Source organism: Protopterus annectens, chromosome 1.part0 (assembly GCF_019279795.1).
Source record: "Protopterus annectens isolate FY-2018-M chromosome 1.part0, PAN1.0, whole genome shotgun sequence".
Lineage (NCBI taxonomy): Eukaryota > Metazoa > Chordata > Ceratodontiformes > Protopteridae > Protopterus > Protopterus annectens.
In genome coordinates, this window is record NC_056725.1 from 1277647118 (window position 1) to 1277668410 (window position 21293).

General features: G+C 40.4%; 1 protein-coding gene across 1 annotated transcript in view; it reads right to left on the reverse strand.

Moving 5' to 3' along the window:
- LOC122801053 (O-acyltransferase like protein-like) overlaps positions 1 to 21293 on the reverse strand; it is a 676941-nt gene that overhangs the window by 333171 nt on the left and 322477 nt on the right. Inside the window, exon 6 of the mRNA XM_044070575.1 lies at positions 4763 to 4864. Within this exon, the coding sequence (XP_043926510.1) occupies positions 4763 to 4864 (102 nt within the window). The remainder of the gene's footprint in view (positions 1 to 4762; positions 4865 to 21293) is intronic.

Below are 21293 nucleotides of genomic sequence, written 5' to 3' on the forward strand. Positions count from 1 at the left end.
AGTAAGGTTTCAAAAGTGTAGAGCCTTACACAATGCAGCATTAATAAACTGCACTTTGGCATCAACTGTTAGGTGTAGTAGCATAAACACTGCTAGATGTGTTATAGGACTTTTGTAAAGAGGCTTGTAAGACTCCTGAAGCTTATAGAAACTTATTGGGATTCTTATAAGAATGGGGTTTGGTGTCTAGTTCTTTACAGGCAGTAAGAATGCATCCTCTAGAGCTCTTAAGCCTGGAGGAATTGCCAGAGGCTAAGGGAAATCCAAACCCTGTAAATCCAAATACTTTTTCTGGGTACTTGATACTTGTTTTGCTTCCCATTTGATGTGACCTTTCACCCTATAAAGTGTCTCCAAATCAGATTTGCTCTGTGTCATAACAGAGAGAGGAAGACATTTGGGAAAAATAGTACAATTCTTCCCCCTCACTCTTTGCAGAGTCATCACCCCTTTCTGGGGATGGTTTCCTCTTTCTTTTGGTAGAGGGAAACCCAGACAGATGAGAACCTGCAGCTGCAAAAGTGCCTCACTAATACCCATATCCTCAAGCTAGGCAAGAATGTCAGATAGCAGCAATACGACCACATAAGATCCAACACTTTATTGCTTTCTCTGGCGCCTCGGCTTACGCCTTCCAGGAGGATAAATATTCCAAACAGATACCATTCTCACATTATATGAGGTCATCAGTCTTCTGCTTAGATTGTTTATCTAATTGCTTCTTAGGAGGGGATGTGTGATGTGAGGGACCAACTGGAAGACACCATGGTAGTATGAATCAAAACATTGTGTTTCTTCCAATCTAAATAATTTTGCATGGAATCCTCCCTTTGACTAGGAGTTTTTGGCTAAAATACCTGACAGACCCTACAATTCTTGTATCATGCTTTGGGCCTAAACAAAAAAAAAAATACATAAACTATGACAGTCTTTGTGTGAAATCTGTGTAACACAAGAGTGCCTGCCTTCTTTCTTAGGGATGGACATGTCCTAAGCTTTATAATCAGCCATCATACCCTAATAAACCAAACAATATCAAGTACCACTAACAAAATACAGCTATCAATACAAAGACATTTTGCCCAATGTGGGACTATCTGATTGAGACATGGAGCAGACCAAAGAGTGCTGGGCTATGGATGTACAAAAATGATATATATGTTGTGAACTATGACCAGAAAGATCTAAAATGGTGTGGGCAAATTTCAGGTTTATGCTTGAAGTCACTAAGGGATGGATGTCTTTCCAGCCTGGATGGGGGAAAGAAATGTCCTCTAAAAGTTAGGCCAAACTCCAGGGCTTCTGTTGATGAAATCCCAGTAACATGGACTATTGCAACAACAGTGATCTCTGTGAAGAACACCTAGGATTTACTGTGCCTATGTCACAGTCATTATTTTAATTTTCTGACTAAGCACTGATTTAAAGATGAGTACAGCATACATATATTATAGTCCCTATAATCAATCACTGGGTGATTGCTGCTACCAGAAAGTTCTGTTCAGGCTGTGACTATTTTGTTATACGTAATTTTTTAATGGACATAGATGATCATATGGATAACTGAACTGATATTATAATGATAGCCAAACATATTAATTGTTATGTATACTTGTGTGTTATTACCAAGTCAGTACATTTAACAGAATAAAACATTTCTAGTAGCAAACGTTTGTTATGAGAGCTGTTTATGATGGTTAGCACAAAATGTTTAGTTTTGAGGATATGCTAATTGACTATAACAGTTTAAATCATAGGTTCATAGCTTCATATGTAGGTACTAGGCTATCAGCCCAAGGGCCTAAGTAAGCCTAGCCAACAAGGTATCCTGGCTTACGCCACCCAAGAAAGTTATTTTCCTGTGCCCCTGTCGAGCAGAGCCAAAGAAGTGATCCCCAGGGTGTATTTCATATTTCCCAACCACTTATCAAGATTTTTCTTGAAGAGTGCTAATGAGGAACTTTGCTTGACATAGATGGGTAGCTTCTTCCAAAGTATGGGAAGTCTGTGGGACAGGAATGTATCCCTCCAGCATGTCCTGTTTATTGTGGTGACAAGGTTTAGGTCCCTAGAGTGTGTAGCTCGGAGGGATTCGGATTTCTTTAGGTGTAGCATGTCCAACAGTTCTGGGTTTGACATAGCTTTATATGTTAGGCAGAGATCATCTCAGAGTACGTGATATGCTATGGAGTAAAGCTGGAGTTTTTTGAGACGGTCAGTGAAGGGCACCTGTTTGAGGCCAGTAATCCTCTTTGTGAGGTACTTCTGTGGCCTTTCCAGCTGCTGCAGATGTCTTGTGAGGTACATTCCAAAAGGGGCATTGTACTCTATAATGAGTCTAATGAGTGTCGAGTAGAGGAGAACAATTACCTCTTTTTTCCTAGATGAGAAACCTTTTGTGATGAGGTGTGCCACGCAGAAGGATTTCCTGACTACTGTGGTGATGTGATTATCAAAGAAGAGACTACTGACCACCTGGGTCCCCAGGTCTCTTATCACACATTTGGCATTAAGTAAACTGCTGCCTATGTGGTAGTTCATGGATACAGAGTTTTTTACCAAAAGGGATGACAATGCACTTTTTGGCACTGAGCTTGAGGCCATGGCTCTGACACCAGGCATCTGTCTCAGTGAGGCCCTTCTGTAGGATGTCCACATCATTTGGGGACTCAACTTTGCTAGCCAAAGGCCTTCTGTGTTAGCCTGTACTTCAGAGAAGTAGATACCAAACAGGAGAGGTCCCAGGACTGAACCCTGTGATGCTCTACTTGTCACTGGTTTGAAGTCAGATTTGGAGTCTGCAACTTTTACAGTGTGGGTTCTGTCAGTAAGCCAATTGGCAACCCATCTTATGACATAGGGATTTATACCTAGTTTGGTGAGTTTAGCTATAATTCCAGAATGGGGGATGGTGTTGAAAGCATTGGCAAGGTCAAGATAGGCTGTGTGAACCACCTTACCCTTGTCTACAGCTTTGGCGACTGCCCCAAAGAAGTCTATCAGGTTCAGGAGGCCTGATCTGCCTTTCACAAACCCAAACTGGGGTCCAGAGTTTGGAGGTTACCAATGTCTTTGTTTATGAGTTCCATGATGATACGTTCCATGGCCTTACAGACCAGGCTCGTCAGGCTAATAGGGTGAAAGTTCCCGGGATCAGTGGTGGCTCCCCCTTTGTGGAGTAAGATAACTGTTGTTGTCTACCATTCAGTGGGCACAAAGCCTGTTGTGAGACTATGATTGAACATGGTGTTTAGGTGGGGAGCCAGTTTGTTCTGAAGTTCATGTAAAACGCAGCCTGTGATGTTGTCTGGTCCCATGGATGCTGTGTTTTTGACTTTAGAGAGCGCAGCTTTTACCTGCATAGTTGTGGTTACAGGGACTCTGCATTCTTCCTGAATAAATATGGGCCCTTTAGGGGGTAAGAGGAGGGTAAAGTTAGCACTGAACCTATCTGCCATGATGTTGGCAATATCAGTTGGTTCTGTAATTTTCATGCCATTGTGCTGTAATTCAGAGTAGATCTGGGTGTTGCCATTGAGATTCTTGACATAGCTATAGAATGTTTTGTGGTTGTCCCTAAAATCAGTGGCAATTTTGTTTTCATAGCTAGCTTTGGGACATCTTTTAAGGGATCTCAGCTTCTTACTGAGGCTGACCAGGGAACTCCTCCATTCATGGGATTTTGCTCTCTTTTGCAACAGTTTCTTCCTTCTGTTGTAGAGTTTGTTTATGGCAGAGGACCACCAGATTGGCTTCCTGATAGCATCTTGGTTCTGTTTGGGATAGCATGATCCATGTACTTGTGTAAGTGCTTATAGAGTGCATCTATGTAGGATTCAGCATTTGTAACTGTATTGTCCATCTGCATGGGTGTCATGAAATTCACCACTTCTGTCTTAAGAAGCATGAAGTTGACTTTGGAGAAATTTTTTACCATGATTTACTTAATGGGGGGGAGGGCAGGATGTGGATATCTAGAGTAATTCGCTTATGGTCGGATTTGACCAAAGAGGAGTTGACTTCAGGTGTGGAACACCAGTCACTCAGGTTGGTAATGACTAGGTCTAGGATATTGTTGCCCCTGGTGGGGTGTGGATAAGTTGATTCAGGGCACTGGAGTTTATGAATTCCAGAAAGCGTTGAGCAAAGGAGTTGGTACATGAGTAGTTTTCCCAATTAATGGTGGGGTACTTGAAATTGCCCATTATTAGGGTGTTTGGTTGAACCCTAATATTTTCCAGTATATCAAGAAAAGAAGAGTGGGGAATCCTGGGGGATGGTGGAAGATCTGTAGCAAGCTACAGTTTGGATTGTAGTTTTGCCCAGAGTTAGTTGCACTTGGATAACCTTGGATGCATTATGCTGAGCAACTAGCCTGGAGGTGTGGATGTCCTTAATGAATATGTACACACCTCTGCCTTTGGTGTTCCGGTCCAGGTTAGGTGGCCGAAATGTGTGGCATGAGTTATTGCCTGGTAATGCAGGGGTGCTCACTAGAGCCTTGAACCAGGTCTCAGTCACTGCACAGATGTCAATGTTCTCCATTTTAAGGAGAGCCTTGAGGGAGTGCATTTTGAGATTTAGACTTCTAGCCTTGAGTAGGATTACCCTCAGTTTTTGCTTGCCTGTTCCTGTTACGGTGGTGAATTTGTCATTTGAATCTTGGCTATAACTGAACAGATCCTATTTTATAAAAATAAATAGTTCATATTGCTTATAATTAGCACTGCAAATCAGTTCAATTGGAGATGTATAAACTCACCTTGCTAATCTGTTGAGGTAATATTTCAGAATGACTTTTAATGTGAGTTTTCTGTCTGCTGTTTGAAGCACATTTAGAAGTGATTTTGCACTCAGTGTTCCACTGCAACACAAGGTGAAAAGGCGAACTGTTAATACTCTGAAAATGTGTTGTCATTATTTATGTCATCAATACATGCATGCTAAAAGAGCACAGGACCTATTATTACAATAGTATATTTTAACAGACAACAAATGCATAATGCAGCAATCTGCAATCATATAAAATGACAGATATACAACTTCTAAGATAAAACTTAAAATCATTAACAGATAGATTAAGATTGGCTAAGTTAGGTAAATGCAACTATAGAAACAGTGCCCAAAACTTTATTGACCCACCTCTTGTATGAAAGTAAAACAACTTCAGAATGAATCATTAAATATGCATTTTGTACAAATTTTAGAAACAAAAAGCATTTCTCCCTAGGGTAGTAAATATTTCGTACCAAAAGGTGACATATTATGATGCTCTCTCTCTCTCTACTGGCATCTTGTTTCCTGGTACCATTGACTGTTTATATTCATATTATTATGAGACTATTTCTTTTACTAACAACACTTGGCCCAGATGTATACAAAATGTAACTTACTACCAACCAGGCAGTGGTATCTCCAGTTTTGCTCCAAAGGCTATGTTTGTATCTAATACAGTCAATAGTGTCTGGTAATATATTTTTTATATAAAACACAAAATGGCGGCATACAGGAACCTTGCAAATAAAAGCTCAAGTCCTCTTTTAAGATATCCTTTATTCTGCATTGTACTAGAAGGGAATCATGGTCAGAAAGTAATAAGCTATTTAAGACCATTGCATCACTTTTCGAGACTGACCTGACACAGTATCCTAGAATTCCTCTGATCCCAATGTATCATTAATGATGACTGTACTCTGTTAATGTGTCAAATACTCATAGACATGTTAATTAGTATGTGATCAGAATGGTACGGCTTCACTGTCTGATACCGCTAGGGAAGTACTGCAGTCAGTAGGACCACATTTGCTATATGCAAGATCTTAACTAAAATTCTGTTTGATAGGTTAATTAAGTGCAAGTGGCTTCAAAGGATCCAACAATACTTCAGAAAGGAAGTTTGTAAAAATATACAGTTTTGTAACTTAGGAAAATGTTAATATTATGAATGATAATTTGTCAACTTTCTGACTGCATGTAAATCGGCTTTAGTGACTTATCTCACCCTTAAGATTTTCTAATCACTTATGAAAAGTCTGAGATAACCTTTCATGATTCTTAACGAAAAAACAGATTATGATGACACATCACTAAAGGGAAACAGGTCTGTTACTATATGTACCGAAACCTAATGTGGGGATATTTATATAGAAGATATTTATTTTAGCAAAACTCTAAAAAATGTACTGAAAATTAGGTTGCAAGTAACCCTGGTCACATGATCCATTTCTTTCACCACAACAGAGGCAAAAACTAGTGCCTGTAGCCGAGCAAAGTATTAGAAAGATTCTTACATAGTGTCAGATTATGAAAGGCACTGAAATGGTTATACTATAAACGTGATTTATCCTGATTGCCTCATTTGTACAGGTACTATAAATGTGATTTATCCTGATTGTCTCGTGTACAGATCCATTTCATAGTCAGCATCACGGAAACAGAGAACCAAACCTCTGAGTGGATTTGTTACAGCAGTATCCAGGGATGGTGTAAGCAAATTAGGTGTATCCAGCAAACTTCAACTTTGGGGCTGCCAATAATATTAGTCCCATACCATGCTTACATACAGTCAGATATTAATTTTGTATGATGCATTCATGTCTGTTTATTTATATAAATAAGAGAGTGGGCACAAGCAGTCTTCTAAATCATGAATGCCAGACACACAGACTGTTACATTTTACATTGCTACATTGTTATGTTGTGACAAGTCTGTGCACCACATTAAAGTAGCCAGCATCATAGAAAGTCATTCAAACCACAATACTATTTGCAGTTATAGTCAAGTATACCATATATCACAGACATACTCACAAATTTCAACATTGTTAAGCATACCAGACTCATGGGACAATAGTCATAAACTCACTATATTACTATGCATATGCGAAACATTAACCTAGAAGTTTGAAATGTGATTTTTCATGCAGTGTAATGTGTCCACATGCCCTCTGTTGTTCTTATTTGTACCTAGCACCTTTTCACAAGTGTTTCAGGGGTTTGCGTCAAACTAATGTCCAGACTCCACTATTAATTATTCTCCACTGTGAATCAGATAGTGGAGAACCCTAAGAAGGTATAACATGCCACATTTATATGTGCTGCTGGAGAAGAAGCATTCAAAGTTTTCTTTTTTTATTTATTTTATTTTTTTTTTACATTTCTTAAAGAGTAGAAAGACAAAACAGCAGTAAGCAGAGAGAATTTATTGTGAGACTGGAAAACCTTGCCAGTTATTCATAGTTTGTTTTTTACAAGGTTAAGGAAAATGTAAATTATATGTTACTGAGCTAAATAATTCAAGTTAAGCCTATGAGTGTAATGAACTGTATAATTCATTGGTAACAGAATACTTTGTGGTATAAAAAATGATCAACTAAAGGATGGATTATTAAAAAATAGATATGAACTTATCAAAAACTGTAGATTTATACAAGCAAGTAGCAATAATAGCACATTTCAAACTACCTCCCTGAACAAACTTCAACAAACCTACCACAAAATAGCCAGATTCATCACTAACAGTCCTAACAACACTCACCACTGTATTGCCTTAAAGTCCCTAAAATGGCTGGAACTCCCACAATTACTTCATCTCTACCAATTTCACATGCTGCACTCTATGCTGTTTAAACCCTCCTGCTGTCCTTCCCTATCTCTCCTTGTTTCCATCTATACCCCTTCTCGATCTCTCCACACCTCAAATCAGCAATTGCTTGATGTCTACCACCCTAACAAGTCTGTTGGTAAGCAACTCTACAAGCATTCCGTGGCCCAAGCTTGGAATAAACTTCCCCTTGATATACGCTCTATCTCTCATACTCCACTATTTAAAAAAGAACTGAAGACACATTTACTCAATTCCAGAACCTGTCCCTGCTATGACCCTACTTAGCTCTCCCCTCCTCCTACACTCATATCTCTCTCATTACATCCTACTATCACTCTTGACTTTCCCCATCTGTTCAGCAAGTAAGAATTTAACTTTTTCAAAGAAACAAAAAATGTGATTGTTTATTTCTGCACAGGTAGATGTTTATTTCTATTGTTTGCTATTATTGTTTGTAATACTTGTTTTTTTCTTGTTCTGTGATCATATATTGTATTTGCTGGAGCTTTTCTCCTCGGGTCTCCACTGAAAATGGGACAATAACCCAGTTGGACTAACCCGGTTAACAAATGTCAATAAATAAATAAATAAAATGTGCTGGTCTTAACAGACATTGCAGGGAATGTGATCAAGCCAACCATTGTCTGAGATATACAAGTCCAGAAAGAAAAGATAGGACAAAAACTAAACTGTTTTGCAAGTGACTGAACCAAACACATCTAATGACTGTGCAAAAACAATAATGCATCTAATACCCAGACTGACCAATACAAGGTAGAAAACAATCTGTTTTGAAATGCAGTTAATCTATGTTTTAGGACTGTGTGAATAATGTTAATGATCTTATAAGCTCAATCTTTGTCAATGCAGAAGACACAAGACTTTAAAATTACATTAATCACATATACGTTGAATACTGGGGGCTTAGTGTAATGTAACAATGGAAAGAAAGTTCTTTCAGACAATTGAGGTCTGAAATTTCTTCTCTGACTCCAAAACCTATTACTAATTCTGAGGATAAACTGAAACAAGTGAGTCAGAATAAACTCTTATTTCAAGTTGTATCATTTCAGCTTGCTAACATATTAGGGAAATATGCATGTGAACTGATGCAGATGATCAATAAACCAATAGTGTTACAGAGGGAGAAGTGGTAGAGTAGAGAGCGCAGTGCAATCAGAGACAATGATTCCCACAATCATAGAGACAATGATTCTCATAGCTGCAGATGCAATGATTCATATGTTCACAGCAGCAATAATGTATGCATTCATACAGTACAGGGAGAGAATGTAGTGCATACGTATGCAGGATCAGAAAACACAGCTGTAAACCTATCAGTGGGCATTGAAAAGCACGGTACTGACTTAATTACACCTGCAGGTAACCTATCCGAATTTCTTCAACATACTGAAAATGACTTAAAGCTATCGTTATTGAAAATTATGATGCTGACAGGATGGCTAAGTGATAACAGAAACATGCCATTACTAGTTCAGGACAGTTCATAGTTCTATGTTAAAATTCATGAATTATTGGGGTTGGCATTCAAACCCTAAAGAATGATCTTTTCAAAGCAGCTACATAATGTCCCATTAAAGAGGATATATCGTGAGCACTATGGAACCATTAAGTGTAAAGAAAGGGTGCCTTGCATTATGATTACTTTAGGTATATCCAAAGAGACCGAACTGATGATAATAAAAATGTCTAAACTGTAACATGTGGCACAAACGTAGCTCCAAAGATACAAAGATACTTTAAAAACTGTGACTGTGATGCATTGTTGTTTGAGATTTATTTCAGTTTGGATAAGAGCTCTGTTTTAACTATTTTGACTGCCTGCTGTCTATAAAGTTTTGACCGTGCCTTGGTATTCCTTTTTACCTTTATGTGTATATCATCACATACATGTTGAATAATGTTCTAAGAACCTCAAGGTTGTCAAGCTAAAAGAAACCTCTTCACTAATTCTTACAACCTGCAGGTCAGTTTTACTCACAGATAGAGACCCGCAGTTTGTAAGTCAATAACTTCAAGCTTTTATCATAGCATTGAGTGTTCAAACACTGACAAGTATTAACAAAAATGTGTTGCCAGCTCAAAACAGAACAGTTATTTTTAATTTCTTGAATACAGAAACACTCTTCACTATAGGACGTTCACTTCACATTTGTTGATAGGAATGGGATTGATAACAAAGTTGTCAGCATCTTCTGTTCTACTTCAGCCAGAAGAAATATCAAATTTCAATATGTACGTCAAGTTGCTCAGCAGAAACAGAAATGCTGCTATGATATGTCAGCTAAGACATCACGTGTCTTTCTCTTGCAGAAAATAATGCATTTCTGATGCAATAACAAATCATTGTGCATATATTCTAAACAGTTCTTTCATTTGTAAATGTAGGTGAAGTCATAACTCTATCCCCCACTGTAAAACAGGTATAACAAAGAATTCCAGAGTGTGCCATTATGTTTATGATTTATGAGGAATATACTGGCCTAATTAATGTTGTGTCTTTTGGCTTTTCCCGGTTAGGGGACGCCACAGCGGAACTCCGGTCTGCTAATGATTGGTAGTTGATTTTTACGTGCCGAGTTACGAGCCCTGACGCACAACCTTCAACGAAGGTACGCCCATTCACGCATGTCTCCACGCAGAAGACGCTCTAGCTGAGAATCAAACCAGACAGCATCTTACTGTGAGGCGACAATGCTACCGCAGCACCACCACCGCAGATCTATACTGGCCTAATTAAAAAATAAGAAAAATATTTTTTTGTGGAATTAATCAAAGACGCTTCCAGCTGTGCCTTAAATGGAAGTAGGATCTTTGGAAAAGGGTAGGAGCAAATTACATAGAAAAAATAGGAATTGTGGGAAAAATACATGAATGAATAAGGTATAAGGGAATGCAGGAACTGAATGAGGCATATAATGCTGGACTGAGAATAACTGTATATAAGATTATATGCTATGTATAATGATTGCAAATGAAAATATGTCAATATGGTTTGTTTTCATCCATATAACTGTATGATTGCCTATGTCATAAGTGCTAATTCAATAAAGATGCTTCTTTAAAAAAAAGAGTTATTGTGAGTATCTGGTCTTCTACAGACAGGGTAACATGATAAAGTCTAGGTATTTTACTTTGTAAGTATTCAGTAGTATGGATTCAAATTAGTTTTTTACTTCAGAATTAGGTATTGGGTGTTTTTGTAAAAAGTGCTGCAGAAAATTTTTTTTTTTTAATTATTTATTTATTTATTTATTTTTGGCAACCCCTCTGAGTGCCTACGATAAGCCCCGCTCACCCACAATGTATTTGTTACTCAGGGGGGCAAAAGCCATTTACAGCCCATTTGTTCCCCTTGATGTGATAAACACTCACAGGGCTGCCATCCAGACAGATACCAGGGTCTCCCCTCCAGCCCCTGGAACTCCTAACACCCCTTATCAGCTTCCAAGGGACACTAGTGTTGCCAGTCTATAGGGGAGGAGCATGTGAGTTTCCCTGCATGACTCCCTTGATGTAAGCAGTTACACTACAGCAGCATATCCCCCCTTAGCTCTAACTCCACAGGTTGCACCACCCAACCACATCACCCCCCCTGGATGGGCGAACCATAGCTGCTCACTCCCATCCTCCTACCCCACACCCTGTACCTCCCATGCCTACTAGTTAAACATGTCTTATATGGATCACTTTTAGGGCTTTATCACTCTGCACTATGATAGTGTGTAAAATGGAATTCCTTTTTGCTGCATTTAGTATTAAACTTGTAGACATTTTTGTAAAATGCAGTTGTGTCACACCTACCATAACTCTATATATTTGAATAAGTCAGTCTTCCAGTACTGATCCTTGGGTCTTCCTTCCATACAGAAGCCCACAACTAGCTTGACTTTGGTGTCTTTTCATCATTCCTAACCAATGGATATCTGATGGCCAGCCACTGGATGTCAGGGTATAAGTGGGGCATCCATCTGCACCATCTTCAGGTTTTTCCAGTGAGCAGTAGTCTATTGCTTGGTGACCCTTCTAAATGTCAAAATGCTTTTTAGGACAGGAATAGGGAAAGTTATCAGCTATCAACTGCATGTAAGAAGTAAAAGTAGAAGATGATGGTAAATAAAAACTACCCATTGTACCCTGGTATGGGGGAGAGGCCAGGAGATGGCAGCAGATAGAGGGGTAGGAGGGTGGGAATTTATACTTCAACATTGATCTGCTCCAGTATCTACAGTTATGGTAACTGTGACACAACTGTACTATGTTCTCCATAGTCAGTATTGATCCTTGAGAGGACTAACAAAGTTACTAGTTGGGGAGCTGTCTTTTGGCCCTTGGGAAAGCATATTTTGTAGGATATCAGTTGTAAACCTTGCCCTAGCCCTAGAGGCAGTGTCTAAACTATAATGTTTAGTAAAGGTGTGGACATATGTCAATGTGATAGCTTCCATTATAGCCTGTGTAGGAACACCTTTAAGAAGGACAGCAGTGCTACACTGTGACTGGTGTAGTGGGTCATACATGGTTTGCTATTGGCTTACCATGATAGGCATAACAGACGGTGATGCAGGTGGCTATCCACTTTGAGGTAATCTGTTTGGAGATTGTTCTGCCTTCTTTTTTTTGTGAAGGCCACCAGTAGTTCATTTGCTCTGTTAGGGAATTTTGTCCTGTTCAGATAATACCTGATCTGTCGATGTACATCCAGGGTGTGCAAGATTTGCTGATGTATTCTATGGGTTAGGGAAGAACACTGGAAAATGAATAGTGTGATTCAAAGAAAGGTCTAACACTACTTTGTGCATAAAGGAGGGATTAGTTCTAAGGGTTACCCTGTCCCTATGGAACATAGTGAAGGTTTCTTTGCACATCAGGGCATGTAGCTCTGCGACCCACCTGGCTGAAGCTATAATAATTATGAACATGGTGGTCTTCCAAGTGACCATCTTTAGAGGACCAGAAGCTGCAGGCTCAAACGAGAAGTTTTTCTATGACACAGTTTAAATCCAAGGTAGGGACATGATTTCTCCTGGGAGTGTCTAAGATGTATGACCCCTCTAAAGAAAAGTTTCAAGTGGGCGTGAGAATAGTTAGGGGGGGAGCAAGTAAGGCAGGCAGAGATAGCTGAAGCATGTACTTTAATACTAGAATAAAAAAGCCCCTGGTGAAATAATCCTGACAGGTATTCTAACACTAGGTTTATGTCTACCAGTGAAGGGTTAATGTCTTACTTCTTGCACAAAAGACAAAACCTGTTCCAGATGGATAGGTATGATTTTTCTGGTTTTCCATTTTCTTACCTCTCTCAGGACTGATAGCACTTCTGTAGAATAGTCTTAAGTATCTGGGATCAGAAACCAATCCTCCAGGCTGTTGTTTTGAGGGTGTTCAGGTGAGGATTAATGACAGACCCCTTTAGCTGGGTGAGTAGATCTATCACTTGTTTGAGAATGCAATTCCATCCCTCCGTAAGGGTCAAGAGGATGGAGAACCAATGTTGCCTTGGCCAGAAGGGGGATATGAGTATCATGTTCATCCTGTCTGACCTCACCTTGATAGGTATTCTGGGAATCGGGAAAAGGTGGGAAGGCATAAAGAAGTCCTGTTAAATTGAAGGAGAAGGCATCTGCTCTCCATGCCCCTGTCTGTTGAGTTCTTGAGCAGAACCTTTGAAGTTGTCTGTTCTGGTGAGAAGCAAAAAGATCTGTACTGAGGTATCCCAATTGATGAATGAGGTCCAGGAAGGTCTCCCTTTATATCATCCATTTGTTTGCATCCAGAATGAGCCTGCTTAAAGAATCTGCTAAGGTGTTGCTCTGGCACAGGATGTTGGATGCTATCAGTAGCAATTGCAATTGCTAGATTGCACAGGGGGTAGGAATGGGTTTCTTCCTTGTTTATGCACCACAAAACTATGGTGTTGTCTGTCTAGACTTGCAGTGCTCCTGGGGATAATTTGCTTTGAAAAGTTTTCAGTACCAGATGAAACACCAGTAGCTTCTTCTGAATTATGTGTAGTTTTCTTTGCTTTGGGTTCCAGACACATTCCACTTCATGGGTCCTAAGTGTGCTCAACAGGTTACCTTACAACTGTCTGTGGTTATGGTCTTGTCTGTCGCTGGTAGAGAAAACTTTGTACCGTGAAACAGATTGATGGTATCTCCACCAATCAAGTTCCCTTTTCAAGCATGGTAGAAGAGACAGTGGGGTTTCCAGGCATTGGGAGTGTCGCTCCCAAGTGTTTTTCAGGAAGCCATGAAGCTTCCTCGTGTAATTTTGTCAGGTGAATCATATGATGCCATGAACCCCAAGGCTCTTAGATATTCCCTTGCTGTGATTGTCTTCTTTGGCAATAGGCTGAGCAGATTGTCAGGAAAAAAAAAAACTTTTCTTTGGGTAAGAAGGCTTTCTGTTGTACAGAGTCTTTCAATGCAACCAGAAAGAGAATTCTTCTCTGGAGCTGAAGTTAGGATGTGTGGAAGTTGATGTTCAGACCTACCCTCTGAAAGTAGTCCATGTAGTCTGTAAAGCTGTTTGAAGTTCTAGGATGCTTTTTCCCTGTTTGGGAGATAAGAGGTAAATGTGTACTCCTAGCATTCTGCAATGTGCTATAACCTGAGCCAGACATTTGGTGAAAAAAATCTGGCTGCAGTGGATAAACACAGATGGTAAAGCACAGAACTGGTAGTGTAAACCTGTTGCTTCAAATCAGAGGTATCGTCTGTGTCCTTTCGCTATAGGCACATGAAGATAGGCATCCTTCAGATTTATTGTAACCTTGTATGCTCCTGGAAAAAACATGGGCAGCAGTTTTTGAGTAGTCAGCATTTTGAATTTGGGAATGTCTAGAAACTTGTTTCACTTTGATAGGTGTAAAATTCCTCCAAGTTCCTTCCTTCCTTCCTTGGGACTAGAAAAATCCTGGAGTAGAACCCTGTTACCTCCTCTCTGGCAGGAACTGGTTGAATGCATTCCTGTTGCAAGAACTTTTGCAAAATGGAAGGAAGGAGACCTTTTTGGTCCTTTGGAGGTTTTGGTATCCATAAAAAGGGAGGCCTTTCTCTAAATTGACTGAAATAACCTTTTTCTATGATGTTTAGTACCCACTGGTCTGAGATGATGAGGTTCCACTGGTTTAAAAAGGAAAAATGTCTTCCTGCTAGTGGGATGGCAAGGTGGTTTTGGGAGAAGGAGAGAAGGGGAAGAACTGTTTATAGTCACAGTTGTTCTGTTGGGGGGGCTGAGTCTTTGGGACCCCAGGTCTAGGACATTGCTTAGGTTGCCATGTTATGGATTGTCTAGGCCTTTTTAATCAGAGAGGCCTCAGCCTCCCCTTATCTTGCCTAGGAAGCAGAGGCCAAGACTTAGAAGGATAATTCCAGTTATATCTTGGTTTTGGAGACAAATACAAATTTTCACAGTTTTTATTTGCTTCTCTTTTTCCCTTTTTTTATCCAATTTCTTGAAAAACTTTTCTCTCTGCAGGAAGCCCCAAAAAGGAATTCTTTATCCAACAGGGCTTCCAAGAGTTCGCCTTTACTTGGTCAGAAAGTGATTGGGTCTTCAGCCAAGCACACCTGCAAAAAACAAAGCCAGTAGCAGCTGCCCTGCATGGTGCATCTAATGCATTGTAACCAGACTTCAGAGACTGTCTGGAAACTTGGAGTGCTGCTCTAGCTGTATCCTGTACATCCTTTAGTAATACCTTATCTGCAATGCCCTCTGCTTTGGTAATGATTTGCTCCTGCAAGGACTCTCAGCATTTTAACATGTGAAACTGGCAATTGAGGTCCCTGAAAGTGAAAGTAGCAGATGTATAATTCTTTTTCCCAAACCTGTCTAGTAGTTTACCTTCCCTGTTATCAGGTACCGAGTGTCTAGCAGCAGGCTTAGGTACACACTTAGTGGATTCAGTAAGCACTGAAGGGTTAGCTTGGGGTTCTTGCAGAAGTGCTTCTGAGTGTCAAGAACTCTAATAAAAAACAGTCTTCAAAAACATCATCTAGTACCATCACATGGACTGGTGGAATAGCTAGTGGTCTGGGGGATGTCCAGAGTAAAAGCTACCTGTAATGGGTTTGGGCCTGAGATAATTTCTTGCTTTCTCACTGAAAAAATGTATTTATTGTATGTAATACTCCCCAAAGGATACATTCTCTGGGGGGAGAAGAAGAGGAAAGGATACTATCTAAGTCAGAATCAGGATAGGCTTATGGGGGGAGGTGGTCAGAATAAGTAAGCTCTTTCTCATCCTCAGATCCTGAAGAATCAGACTCGTCTTGAAAAGAGACATATCTTGGTCTTTTACTGGGAAAGGCTACATGGGTAATCTGTAGTGCCTGGCTGGTCTCTCTAGATTTCATAAAGGTCATAAATTCCTAGCAGCTTTAAGGAAGTCCTGAATTTTGACTTGGGTAGTAATAGCAGACAGCTGGAAAGTAGGCTGAGGTAGACTGACAGGTCTCTTTAGCTTAGGTGGCCATTTAGCAAGAGAGGACTCAGTCAGTCCAGATTAATGGCATGTGAACCTGCAGAACAACTGCAGAAGATGAACCATCTTCCTTGGTAGCCAATGTTCAGATGGCGGAAGTTGAGACCTGCTGAACAATCTCAGATTCAACTGCTGTAGATGCTGGATAGAGCAAACTCGAGTGGCCTTCTGCCATTGTGGCCTCCCAAGGGTTCACTCCTGAGCCTGGTAATTGCTGGACCTGGAGGCTGCAAAAGTGCTTCATCAGAGTCATTAGTCAATTAGACGGAGAAGGATTGCCATCATTTGCAGAGATTTTCTTTATGCTTTTTGTCTTTTTAGTTTCTTTGGTAAAGTAGTGGTAGAAAATGAGGAAGATAGAGAAATGGCAGAAACCATGTCCAAGGACTCCATGTGTGCAGCAAGAACAAGTGCTTAAGAGTGTTAGCTCTAAATCTGGCAAAATCCTTACAACTGGAAACGTCAAGCTGACGTCCAAACAAAACAGGCAAAAAGAATGAGTCTTTATGTGGGATTTGGTTCACACACTTCAAGTAGTTATAAACCTTTTGAAAATGAATCAGAATAAAGAATTCCCTAACAGGCCACTTATCTGAAAATTGTTTTTTAAGAAACTCTGAAGAAAAATGAAATCACCAAAGGACTGTAAGTGTCTGGTAAATGTAGAAATGCATTGGACTCTGTGGCTAGAAAGAAATGAAGACGGCACCAACGGACACCCCTCTTATACCCTGACATCCAAACATTGGCCATCAGATGTTCATCAGCTAGGATAACTAAAAAGACTCTGGAAATTGAGAAAATCATGGACTTCTGTATGAAAGGAAGACCCAAGAATCAGTACTGGAACATTGACTATGAAGCACATCTTTAGAACGCAGACCTGAATTCATTTTCAGCTGCGGTGTGATGTTTGACTGAACTAAGAAGAGCAGTGTACGACTTCCAGTATGGAGCTGAAGTCAACAGTTGTTAAGTGACGCTCTCCTCCCATGGTTTAAATAGTACATTTTTAGACATTGGCAGACTTGATGGCTAACACAATAAAATAGTAAGTAAAGGGCCAGGGCTTCAAATTATAAAAGAATGGAGTTTGTGGAAGCAGATCTTTCTTCCCACGCAGGCAATATAACAACTTTGAAGAAGTCAGATAATGAGAAAACAATGAAACAGAAAAACTAGAAAACCAGTCAAGAAGAAACTGGAGACTGATGATAGAGACAAGAGATAGAATTTACAGTTCACAAGAATCCCAGAGTGTATAGAAGGTTGACTAAACTTCATAAATGGCCTAAAATGCTGCTAGATAAAATACTGCTTGATGGAACACAAGAATCTATGTGCCAAGGTGGCAGAGATTTCCTAGATACAATGGGGTCAAGGTGGAGAACCTCCAGTTAAAAGAGCATTTGTAAACACTACTGTTGAAAGAAAGGAACTTGCTCATGATTAATGATAAAAGTCTCTATGTGGATCATGATTATTCTGTGGGAACTATACTATGGAAGGTTAGGTTTCAAAGCACTTAACAGATGTGTAACAACATGGTTTTAAAATTTTAAGTTGTTGTATCCTACAATGCTGAAAGTCCATTTCTAACACTGGTACCAAGACATTCTTGGATCCAGACATAGTGCAGGCAGAGTTAGAAAGATTTGTTCATATACAGTGGATACAAAAAGTGTACACACACCTGTTAAAATGCCAAGTTTTTGTGATATAAAAAAATGAGACCACAATAAATAATTTCAAAACATTTCCCACGTTTAATGAGACCCTCAACTTGTACAATTCAATTTAAAAACAAACAAATCTGTTCGGGGAAAAATATAAAAAATATAAAAACTTACAATAAGCTGGTTGCATAAGTGTGCACACCTTTAAACTAATACTTTGTTGAAGCACCTTTTGATTTAATTACAACATTCAGTCTTCTTGGGTACACACTTGCCATCAATTAAAGAGACTCTGATTAACCCCAAATAAAGTTCAGTTGTCCTAGTAGGATTTTCCTGACATTTACTCAGTTGCCTGCTACAGCAAAAGCCATGGTTCACAGAGAGCTTACAAAGCATCAAAGGGATCTCATTGTTGAAAGGTATCAGTCAGGAGAAGGGTACAAAACATTTCCACAGCATTGGATATACCATGGAACACAGTGAAGACAGTCATCAAAAACTTGAGAAAATATGGGACAACAGTGATATTGCAAGGAACGGGACATCCCTCCAAAATTGATGAAAAGACAAGACAGAAACTGGTCTGGGAGGCTACCAAGAGACCTAAAGCAACACTGGAGGAGCTGTAGGAATTTCTGGCAAGTACTGGTTGTGTACTACATGTGACAGCAATCTCCTGTATTCTCCATATGTCTGGACTATGGGTAGGGTTGAAAGACAGAAGCATTTTCTTACATGGAAAAACATCCAGGCAGAGCTAAAATTTGCAAAACAATACATCAAGTCTCCCTAAAGCATGTGGAAAAATGTGTTATGGTCTGATGAGACCAAGATTGAACTTTCTGGCCAGAATTCCAAAAGGTACTTTTGGCACAAAAACAACACTTCCCATCACCAAAAGGACACCATCCCCATGGTGAAGCATGGTGGTAGCAGTATCATGCTTTGGAGCTGCTTTTCTTCAGTTGAAACTGGGGTTTAGTCAAGGTAGAGGGAATTATAAATAGTTCCAAATACCAGTCACTTTTGGCCCAAAATCTTCAGGCGTCTGCTAGAAAGCTGAAGATGAAGAGGAAGTTCACCTTTCAACATAACAATGACCGCAAACATACATCCAAATCAACAAAAGAATGGCTTCACCAGCAGAAAATAAAAGTTTTGGAATGGCCCAGCCAGAGCCCAAACCTAAATCCAATAGAAAATCTGTGGGTGACCTGAAGAGGACTGTGCACAAGAGATGCCCTTGCAATCTGACAGATTTGGATTGCTTTTGCCATGTTGGTGTGAACGACCTGAGGCATACCTCCCTGGACTACATGAAAAGAGACTTGGAAGAGCTCTCTGATCTTGTAGCCCAGGCAGGTTTGACCCTAGCCCTGAGTAGCATCCTGCCATCGCCCAGAATGATACTGCAGTACAAGGACAAAATGATTGACTTCAACAATTGGCTAAGCTTCTGGTGTTATTCTAAGGGGATCCAGTATCTGTCTGCCTGGGACAACATGGTCGACAGACCATGATGCTTGGCCAGAGATGGCCTGCACCTGTCTCCCCTGGGATTCCGGATACTGGCTAAGGCTCTTGCCACCCCTATAGTGCCTTTTTTAGGCAAGGATCAAATGACAAATTCACCACCATAACAGGAATAGGCAAGCAAAAACTGAGGGTAATGCTACTCAATGCTAGAAGTCTAAATCTCAAAATACACTCACTTGAGGCACTCCTTAAAATGGAGAACATCAATATCTGTGCAGTGACTGAGACCTGGTTCAAGGCTCTAGAGAGCACCCCTGCATTACCAGGCTATAACTCATACCACACTTTTCAAGCATGTTACCTGGACCGGAACACCAAAGGTGGAGGTGTGTCCATATTCATTAAGGATATCCACACCTCCAGGCTAGTTGCACAGCATAATGCATCCGAGGTTATCCAAGTGCAACTAACTTTGGCCAAAACTGCAATCCAAATTGTAGCCTGCTACAGATCCCCCACCATGCCCTAGGACTCTCACTCCTCTTTTCTTGATATAATGGAAAATATTAGGGTTCAACCAAATGCCCTAACAATGGGCGAGTTCAACTACCCCACCATTAACTGGGAAAACTACTCATGTACCAACTCCTTTGCTCAACCCTTTCTAGAATTCATAAATTCCAGTGCCCTGGATCAACTTATCCACACCCCCACAAGGGACAACAATATCCCAGACCTAGTCATTACCAACATGAGTGACTGGTGTTCCACACCTGAAGTCAACTCCTCGTTGGTCACATCCGACTACAAGCTAATCACCCTAGATATCCGCATCCCACCCCCACCCACCATTAAGGAAACCACAGTAAAAAATTTCTCCAAAGCCAACTTCATGCTTAAGACAGAAGTGGTGAAATTTGACACCCATGCAGATGGACAATACAGTTACGACTGCTGAATCCTACACAAATTTCCAAAAAAAGGAAGCCAATCTGCTGGTCCCCTGCCATAAACAAACTCTACAACAGAAGGAAGAAACTGTTGCAAAAGAGAGTAAAATCCCGTGAGTGGAGGAGCACCCTGGTCAGCCTCAGTAAGAAGCTGAGATCCCTTATAAGATCCTCCAAAGCTAGCTATGAAAACAAAATCACCACTGAATCTAAGAGCAAACACAAAGCATTCAATAGCTATGTCAAGAATCTCAATGACAACACCCAGATCTGCTCTGAGTAACAGCACAATGGCACGAAAATTACAGAACCAACTGATATTGCCAACATCCTGGCAGATAGGTTCAGTGCTAACTTTACCCCCCTCTCACCCCCTAAAGGGCCCATATCTATACAGAAAGAATGCAGAGTCCCTGTAATCACATCTATGGAGGTAAAAGCTGCACTCTCTAAAACCAAAAACACAGCATCAATGGGACCGGACAACATCCCAGGCTGCGTTTTACATGAACTTCAGAACGAACTGGCTCCCCACCTAAGCACCATGTTCAATCATAGTCTCACATCAGGCTTAGTGCTCACTGAATGGTGCACAACAACAGTTGTCATACTTCACAAAGGAGGAGCCACCACTGATCCTGGGAACTATCGCCCTATTAGCTTGACGAGTCTGGTCTGCAAGACCATGGAACGTATCATCATGGAACTCATAAACAAAGACATTGTTAACCTCCAAACTCTGGACCCCACCCAGTTCGTGTTTGTGAAAGGCAGATTATGTCTTCTGAACCTGATTGACTTCTTTGAGGCAGTCCCCAAAGCTGTAGACGAGAGTAAGGTGGTTCACACAGCCTATCTTGACCTCGCCAAGGCTTTTGACACCTACCCCCATTCTGGAATTATAGCTAAACTCACTAAACTAGATATAAATCCCTATGTCACAAGATGGGTTTCCAACTGGCTCACTGACAGAACCCACACTGTAAAAGTTGCAGACTCCAAATCTGACTTCAAACCAGTGACAAGTGGAGTACCACAGGGTTCAGTCCTGGGACCTCTCCTGTTTGGTATCT